Source organism: Hippocampus zosterae, chromosome 16 (genome assembly GCF_025434085.1).
Source record: "Hippocampus zosterae strain Florida chromosome 16, ASM2543408v3, whole genome shotgun sequence".
NCBI lineage: Eukaryota > Metazoa > Chordata > Actinopteri > Syngnathiformes > Syngnathidae > Hippocampus > Hippocampus zosterae.
Window position 1 is genome coordinate 13,490,147 of NC_067466.1, and position 9,252 is coordinate 13,499,398.

Sequence of the window (9,252 nt, forward strand, 5' to 3'; positions counted from 1 at the left end):
TTGCGGCACATTCGTTTGTTAAACATTCAATTATGCTTTACGGCAGAGGAAATGTGATAATAAATGTGATCTACATGTATGCCTTATAGTGAGTCCGGCATCACATATTTTTAACAGCGTCACCGACTTTTGAAAGCTATATTTGCTCCCCAAATGTAATTTCGTAGGATTCTCGATTCACAACAATGTTTCATTGTCACGGCGGCGTCTCCATTAGTAGCAATGCATCCTTGCGTTAACCTACGCTGACGCAGTTACATAGTTATGTTTAAATATATCATTCCTGGCTTGTAACTTTTTTATCCGGTAAACAGACTCAATGTTTTACTAATTTAAATAAGTAGAATTTTTTGATTGCCTAAATGTTACGAATGTGCGAGTAGACGTTCACCAGAACTGTACCTTTATGGGACGGGTAGAAATATGACGTTTGTTGAAACAAAGAGATCATAGACATCAAACAGTTGGAGAATAATAGATTCAAATAAAGTAACTTTAAAAATGAATATCGTCCAAAACATCTTTATTGATATAGTGCTTTCACGACAGCTGAAGCTGTAACCAAATCTATTTACAGAACAGTTAACATGAAGTACCAAAAACAATATAACAGAACATATGAAATATGGACAGGCATACAGTTGTAACAACGATTCCTGCATACAACTTGTTGTTTGAAGTAGTTTTAGATGAAAGAGGAAAGATCAAAGTCTTCTTCCATCAATGAATCAGAGACGTCATGATCAAAACGTACATAACGTCCAACACGTTTGATCCAAGCTAAATTTGGAAGCAGGTTTGTAGTTTGTCTGTGCCTAATATCACACTTCACTCTTTTATAACTCATGGTTGTTCTGTCATGTAATAAATTAACCCTGGAGAACCCATTGGGTCAAATTTGGCCCCTATAAATTCTGCTACTCAAATGCTACCGTTAAATCCCAAAGGGTCGAATTTGGCCCTGATCCTAAATTAGGATTAAAGTCGTGAATATTTGAAAAAACATATATTTTGGTGTTCAGCGAACATATAATGTCAATCATTTAATGTAAAATTAATAATTTATCAAAGAAGAAAAGGGGTCTTGGCTTCTCCAGGGTTAAAAAAACAAACAAAACTTTGATGAGCCTAACATATAATAAGACCTGGCATATTCCCACCGTGTTTGGATAAATTATTATGAAGGTAAACATCACTGGGAAAAAAAAACCCTGTAAACTTGTTTAGTCTATATATCATGGTAAATATCTTTCCACAATGTTAGTCATAGTTTTGTTCATTTACATGTTCTGCTTTGCAGCACACAAGAGGAAAAAGATGGAGGGTGCGTGGGGAGATTCCTGGAGGGTCAGTTGAACACGTGCAGTGTTCGATCAATACCTGGGTCAGCGTGTAAACAAATCCATGCTCAACTAGGCCTCCATTTTTGGGAAATGATGAGGCAAGTGTCCAATGCCAAACACACCATTATGAGTTAGTGATCATCCTTTCAATCAGAAAGACTTTTGCTTCATTTTGACCAATCAATTGCAGCAGAACTAAGTATGACTCTGATATTCATTGCAAAATTATAAAGTTTTCAGCATCAGCTCTGACAGTAATATTGATCTAATTCTGTTTGTCCCTAAAGTTAATAAGTAACATCTCAATTCTGGCTTGCGCGCTGTGTGAGTTAATAAAAGGCCATCTCCTGCACATCATCTCATTTTTTTGGTTCCTCGCTTGCTGAAGTTTCCAACATGCAATTATCTGTTCACTGGGTTGGGTGTGCGGCACTTTTGTCTCTCCTCATAGGTGAGCTCGGTGTGTGTGTGACATTTTACAAAGCCTGAATCTGGATTGACTGGACCTGTTTTTAGATCTGGATGTGTTCTAGGTTCTCAATCTGTGCTTAGATGGGTGGTAACTTTCCCGAAATGGAGAAATGTCCTGTGTATTAACTTTATTTTTCATTTTAGTTGGAGAAGTGTGGTGCGCTTGTACCGAGGATAATATGCAAATAGAGGGAGGCCATTACACACTGACCAAGGGACTAAATGCAAACAGCATGCTGGTCTACCACTGCCCCGAGGGTTTCTATCCATATCCCTCCAGAAGGCGCGTGTGCCTGCTCACTGGCACATGGAGCGAAATGCCCCGACGCTCTAAACCTCAGACGTGCAGGAGTGAGTAGCACCAAGATGATGCTTTTCACACCTTGCCTCACTCCGCAATTAATCTGAATCCCTGCTCGTCTATGTATAGTGGTCGAGTGCCCGAACCCCTTTGTGCTGATGCACGGCAGCGTTTATCCTCCTCAGGAGAAATACTTTGCAGACAACGAGACCACGTATGAGTGCTACTCGGGCTACACGTTGCGAGGCTCAGCCAGGCGAGTCTGCTTACCAAACGGCAAGTGGAGTGGCTCCACTCCTATTTGCAGCCGTGACTGTGAGTCTACTTCTCTGATCTTGATGTTTTTAACCACAGTGGAACCTCTAAGGTTTTTTAACAAAAAAATAATAATAAAATACACAGAAGTTTTGCCTCATTGAAGTTTGAATCATCATCATAAGTGATGTCTGGTGAGGTGATTAGCATTTTTCATTTTTGGTGGAGAAAAAAAAACAGCAGGGTACCATTCATGTCAGAATGGCAAATTACTATCACAAAAATTAGAAGACATGCTTGACAGTTGTTGGTTTTCTTTTTGACCTCTGAAAATGTTGGCTCTTTAATTTCCTAAACAGTCAATACTGATGAAGCAATCACATAGATCAATATGTGTTCTAATGTTGCTCGCGAAAAACCGGCGCATTGTTTCACCCGCCTGTGCGCGCACCATTTGCAAATTTATTTTGTAACCTATCCTCCGTTATTGGCTGAAAAACTCACCTATTCTATTTTTGTGCTCTCTGAAATGCCCATGGCGGCAAAAGTGTTGTCTTGGTGTCAAAGAACTATCTTGAAGTGACTCAATTGCAGTTTTAGGTGGGTGTCAATTCCGTGCTTTTTCCCCCCGTATTTGCGCACATCCCTATCTCATCTAAATGCCAATATACGATATCAATGATTCACCAAATGTGGCATTTGTAGCACTAATGGTACATGGACACCCTCTAGTGGTATGTGAAAGAATCACCGTCTCAGTACATTCAGTTGTATTTAGCTTTTTCAGTACAATACATTTCCAATTAATATTAAGAATGACTTTTTCTAAAACCTTAATTTGTGCTTAAAAAATTAACTTTTATGTGCTGTACATTTCAACTGAATCATTTTCCTATGTCTAAGTGCTGTGTTAATTTTCTGAGATGCACATTGTTACAATATAATATCAAATCTACTGTATTATTTTAAACCGTGTCACAAAACAGATTATGTTCAACTTTGGTGGTTCCACTGTATCAAGGTTACTGTTGTGTGTATCTAATTGATTTTGGTGCCTTTGAAATGATCGCACACAGCAGGAAGTGATTGTGCCGATCCCGGGATCCCAGCTGGCGCCTTGAGAACCGGGAATTCGTTTGGACTTGACGACAAAGTGAAATACAGCTGCACCGGCAATCTGTTTCTGGTTGGCTCCAGTGTTCGAGTATGCCTGGAGAACGGCCAATGGACTGGCACGGAACCCGCTTGCTACTGTAAGCCAGGCACTGCCACACTCATACTTACACCATCGGGGCTCAAACAAAATCCGCACCCGGTTAATTAAGAGGATTTTCTTTTTAAAATTGTGAACTCTATTTCAAATGGACTATATTCATGACATTTAATTCATTTCACCCTTGTTGGAAACATGCCATAGTACTGTAGTTGCACTTGTTCGAAAACATTCTGTCCTAGTGTGTAAATTTCATGATATCAGCTCCCAGTGACACAATCCATTCAGAGTACGGCAGGCTCAACAGTAGCGTCAGAATGAGGTCATGGGCAGTAAATTGGTGATGGATTGTGATTCATGAGTTGCTCACTGTGTACACAGCCTGTGTACAAAATAAAATGTGTTCGCCCTCCAAGTATGCCACGTATGTTTTCTTTATTTTATTGATATATTTTTGTACATATGATACACTATCCTTTTCGTATTTTTTTTATCAACACTGCCAGATGATATAAACCATTGTCAATAAGTGAAAGATTGTATTAATCAACTGGAATTCATTCAGTGTCTTTACCTCCTCAGACGATTACACTTATGATACTCCACTGGAAGTTTCAGAGGCTTTTGGCAGTGCAATTAAAGGCAGCCTCACCACTTTGGAGCCCACAGGTAAGCCTAATGATGCCCGCCGATGTATTTATCACAATAAAACGGATTGCAATCACAGCATGATTATGCTCTGCAAATGGCTACGAATGCATGTGTGCCGAAACAAAATGGCGAGACTCTATTAACTCTTTAACTCCCAACTTTTTAATCCATTCAGATGACACACAGGAGGGCAGAAAAATCCGGATTTCAAAAACAGGAACACTCAACATCTACATTGGTGTGGATATTTCTGAGAGCATCGAAGAAAAATACTACATTGATGCCAGGGATACTGTAGCTAAACTTATCACCAAGGTAACAACAACAACAACTGCCGATTGTTTAAATAGGGAGCTTCTGTTGATGGACGCTGGTCACAAATATGATATGATTTACAAAAATACCCCCGCGATTTTGCGGGTACCACATTTAATCAATTAGTCGACATTCTGAAATATAAGGACACAGTACGTATGATGCTTGACAGATCATCTGCAGCATCAGTTTCTTATATAACTATTAAAAGGGCTCAACAAACCAAAAAAAAAAAAGTTGTGTTTTTGCAGATATTGGAAAAGTCATCATAATGTCATCATAATGTGCTGTAAGTTTGGTGTGAAGCATTTAGGTGTCTGGCACACCTTCAGGAGCACATTTTGGCTCACTGTCCACATAACGGGTACAAACAGGCTCTCATTCCATTTAGCTGTCAGGGCAGAGTCCTGTGCATTTCATTACAAATTACTGTTCGCATCATAATCCTGACCCAAGCTGTGGTCCGAGTCTCAGCAGGATATTATTTTGGATGATAAATGGCCCATTTACAAAATAACACACGTAAGCAATTAGTGACGATAATGTAGTTGTGTGCTCATTACTAGACTTGATTGGTGCTTTTCTTTTTTTCTTCCCATGCCATACAGATTTCATCTTTTCCTATCTCTCCAAACTACGAAGTCGTATTTTTCTCCTCCGAAATATTTGAAGTTGTCAACATTCTGGATTTTTTGGACGGCAAAGTCCAACTGAACGTCTTGAAGACAAAAGTGGAAAGCTTCAATATTGGCAGTGGGTGCCCAACAGATCAGCCCTCTTTCTGGAAATGCCATTTTATTCAACTGCTTTGTTAGGAGGTTTGACTTAGTGTGTTTATTGTTCCCCGCTCAAAGCTGGAAACACAGCCGGAACCGATCTCAACCTGGTCTTCATGACCTTCTTGGAGCGAATGGCACTCATCAAGCAGCGAACAGGGGAAGAGGGTTTTAAGGAGCACCGTCACGTCATCATTCTGTTTACAGACGGTAAACTTCATTCACCTCTGAAATCAGTTTCAATGTGTACACATTATTTGCTCTAGTTAAAAAAATGAAGCTAAAGTGTGTTCCAGTACACATTATTTGCTCTAGATAAAAAAAAAATAAGCCAAAGTGTGTTCCAATCTATTTTTGATTGACACACAGGGGCCTACAACATGGGTGGTTCACCTGAGCCGACAGTTGAAAAAATCAAGAACCTGGTATACATGGACCCCAATTATAAGCAGAAAGAGCCATTGAGAGCAGAGTACCTGGGTGAGTTGGCATTTGCTCAAATGAGCTTGAGTCCAGTCCAAATGAATAAGCCGCTCTTCATTTTGCATCCTCCTTTCAGACATTTACATTTTCGCCATCGGAGCGCAGATCTTTGATGACGACTTGGAGCCTCTCGTCGTGGGGACGGGTGGCAACCATTACTTCAGAATGAAAGACATCAAAAAACTGCAAAAGACATTTGATGAAATTATCGGTGAGATTTATTATTATATTTTGCTTCCACAAGTCCTCAAGTGTCCATTTCCAAGATCTAATTTGATTCCGAGGAGTTATAAGACAACATGACAAAGCAGTCTTATCTCGTTTCCTCGTGTACTTAAAAGCAGGCTCTCCTTTCCTGAAATGTCTCATGTATTCCTTCTTCTTATGTTGGGGCAAGAAGCTCAAGTATCACTTTCACATTTTACACCATTGACTTGATTGCACTGGCAATTAAGTGCCATTACTTGAGGCCATTAAAATATGGAGCAGACTTTACCTCACAAACTGCACATTTTAAGAACAACATTGAGAATTTACCAACACATAGCAAGAAAAGCCGTTGGAATAGAAAGCTTTGCCCAATTACTTTTGTCCCCGTAAGGCAACTGTAGTCGGGGTTTAAGAGGCTAAGCTAATAACCTCGAATGAGCTAGCATGGGTTATTGACAATTACAAAAACACGATATAAATGTTCTACACTCCAGAACATTTTAAAATGACTGCACTAAACTATACTTGCATTTCTAGCAATGCATTTCAGGTAAAAAAAAAACAATTGTTTCCATGAGTGTTTTTATCTTTTGGCTGTGAAATATAATTTTAATCATCCTTATTTAGACACGTGACCTCCATTTGGCCTTAAAATTTTGATTTAAAGCAAGGTGTACTTTCAAGAATGTCACAATGAGCATCACTACGACAAGGAGAGCCCTCTAACTCACGCTGCTTCAAAACATGTCACATTTTTTCAAATGGTAATAAATGACATTCTGACAGTCAGTTTTTATTTACTTTCAGATGAGGATGAAGTCAAAGGCTTGTGTGGTCTTCACAAGGATTATGTCACCACTGAAAAAAGGGAAAACTATCCATGGTCAGCGCTGATTGTTGTCCAGGTGAAAAATGAAGACTTTTTTTTTCTCGAATTACTTTTCTTGTCACCTCGTGGACTAAATCTACCGGTAATTGGTGTCCGTCTGCTATTTTAAGAACGAGGGTCGAGTTATGAAGTGCATGGGCTCTCTGGTGACACCCATGTTCATCTTGACCGCCGCTCACTGCTTCACGTTTGAAGATCTGCCCAAGCACGTCACGGTTGACATCGACGACGGACAGGGCAGAAGTAAGATGCCCCAGAGGGACCTTCCATCATTTAGCTTTGTATTCTAAAAGGCTTATTTGCATTTACATTTTTCCCCCCCGCTAGATCACAGATCACCCAATTTTTGTTTTGTGCAATGTATCCATGGAAATGTGTGTCCCTGACAACTCTGTTGCTCCTGTTTCTTTTTCTCTCTCTATGACAGCCAAAAAAGTTAAGAATTTCTTTTTACACCCAAAGTTCAACATCAGCGCTAAAGTCAGCGAGGGCGTGAAGGAGTTTTACGACTATGACGTGGCTCTCATTCAACTTACCGAATTTGTGAAAATCTCCACTCTGGTCAGGTACGACAGTGATTTAAAAAAAAGTTATGTTTGTGAAACTGCTCGCAACATTGTCTTCTCTCTTTGTTTAGACCCATTTGTATACCCTGCACCCAGGAGACCAATGATGCTCTAAAACTGGTTGGTGAATCCACCTGTGCAGAGCAAGGTAACTGAACTAATGAAATAAGAAAGCATGATCGTGTAGCACTTTTATGCAAAAGAAAAAAAGTGGTTCATGTGAGGGCAAATTTGACATTTAGAAATGAAAAAGATTTTTTTTTTTACTACTACTTTCTACTAATTGCACGCACTTATCCTTAAGCTAATTATGCTGAATTGTCGGCATTTTTGTGGTCTCTAATTACAGAGCAGCTCCTGTTAAAGGACATGGAGAAACTTACGTTCCTGACACGCAGCAAGACCAAATGGGTGGATGAAAAACACGTCCACGCTAAACTTGGCGATAAGGTGACTTGTTGACACATCTAGCCTCTTGTTCCCGCAAAAGTTTCCTTGAGCTCATTTGACCTTCGCCGTTGTGTCACGCAGAGGGACGAATGCATTCAACACGCACTGGAGGCACCAGGAATCACTGCACAGAAAGCAGAGATTCCCGTGACGGAAAATTTCCTGTGCACCGGTGGTCGCGCTCCCTTTAGAGATCACATAGCGTGTACAGGTATGTCGACTTTGTGGCTTTTTCATTCCTATGGAGCATTTGGGGGGCTTTATTTCTCATTGAGGAATGTCGTTTGGGGCAGGTGACTCTGGAGGAGCTGTCTTCAAGAACTACGAACATCGCACAGTGCAGGTGAGCCTTTCTTCTTTTCTTTTTCCTCACAATTAAGCCAAATATGAAATTAAAGCAGCTCTTGTAGTGTTTTATAATTTGGAACCCCTGGCCTGAATTTGGGGGTATCTGTGTTTTTTACTTTTCTTTTTTTTTACTTAAGTCAAGGAAATGAACGTACTTCAACTCAAATACATCATCAGTGCTTTCGCCTCTGCTGTACAGCAGCTAAAGGAGGTTCCACTGGATGCAGTCTTTATGAAAATAAAAACACAACTGGTATCTATATTTTTTTTAATTAAAAACAGTTTTGTTTTTATTTTTTGTCCCAGATTGGAGTGGTCAGCTGGGGAAGCAAAAACCTGTGCAAGGGCGGCGGTGTCGTCGACTCCGACGACGACTCCCGTGATTTCCACATCAATGTCTTCAGGGTTGTACCTTTCCTCAAATCGATCCTTGGAAACGACAACCAGGATGATTATGCACCACTGGAGTTCTTGAAGAGCTAAATGCTGCGGTTTGATTTTGTTTTTAGAGTTTACCTGAAGGGGAGACAAGGAATTCACATTAATATTATCGCGCATGTTTTTCGTAAATGTAAAGCCGATATCACTTTTTTAGTCACATTGATTGAGTCACATGATATCACTATTTTGAGCAAGACGGAAAACATATCTGAAGTCATGATTTAAAAAAAAAAAGTAACTTGCTCAGTGTCTTACAATATTGCTTTGTGGAATGTAGGTTTAATGTACTCAATGAATGTGTTAATTCCCAAATTGGGAAGTGAATTTCCATACCCATGCTGATAAATGCTCCCCCTTATAGCTGTCAAACAGGAAATATTTTTTTAAAAGTACATTACCAAAAAATCATTGTATCTATTATTTTTTTTTTCGGAATGAGAAATCCCACAAGCATGGCAAAGCCATACAAATATTAAGAAGGCCTAAAGAATGAATGGTGAATACGTTGCTTGTGACAGCGTAAAACCATAAAAATAACAA

General features: G+C 39.7%; 1 protein-coding gene across 2 annotated transcripts; it reads left to right on the forward strand.

The window, feature by feature from the left end:
• Positions 1-120: 120 nt before the first annotated feature.
• LOC127588429 (complement factor B-like) lies at positions 121-9,120 on the forward strand. 2 transcript variants are annotated; one of them, XM_052047155.1, is made up of 19 exons: positions 121-803; positions 1,309-1,794; positions 1,959-2,165; positions 2,245-2,430; positions 3,447-3,623; positions 4,166-4,252; positions 4,410-4,549; positions 5,158-5,302; positions 5,404-5,535; positions 5,695-5,805; positions 5,885-6,019; positions 6,826-6,923; positions 7,018-7,150; positions 7,335-7,473; positions 7,545-7,621; positions 7,823-7,923; positions 8,005-8,134; positions 8,217-8,266; positions 8,578-9,120. In XM_052047155.1, exons 2-19 carry the CDS (start codon positions 1,740-1,742, stop codon positions 8,752-8,754), a joined length of 2,280 nt encoding a protein of 759 aa, XP_051903115.1. In that variant the 5' UTR covers positions 121-803; positions 1,309-1,739; the 3' UTR covers positions 8,755-9,120. The 2 variants fall into 2 exon arrangements, with proteins under 2 accessions (XP_051903115.1, XP_051903114.1); XM_052047154.1 differs by having other exon boundaries at positions 121-796; positions 1,301-1,794.
• Positions 9,121-9,252: the final 132 nt, after the last annotated feature.

Excerpts from the sequence above, each read along its gene's own strand:
- LOC127588429 (XM_052047155.1), top strand. The coding sequence starts at position 1,740 with ATGCAATTATCTGTTCACTGGGTTGGGTGTGCGGCACTTTTGTCTCTC. Across the intron at positions 5,536-5,694 it reads CATCATTCTGTTTACAGACG|GGGCCTACAACATGGGTGGT; the intron begins GTAAACTTCATT and ends ATTGACACACAG. Across the intron at positions 6,020-6,825 it reads GACATTTGATGAAATTATCG|ATGAGGATGAAGTCAAAGGC; the intron begins GTGAGATTTATT and ends ATTTACTTTCAG.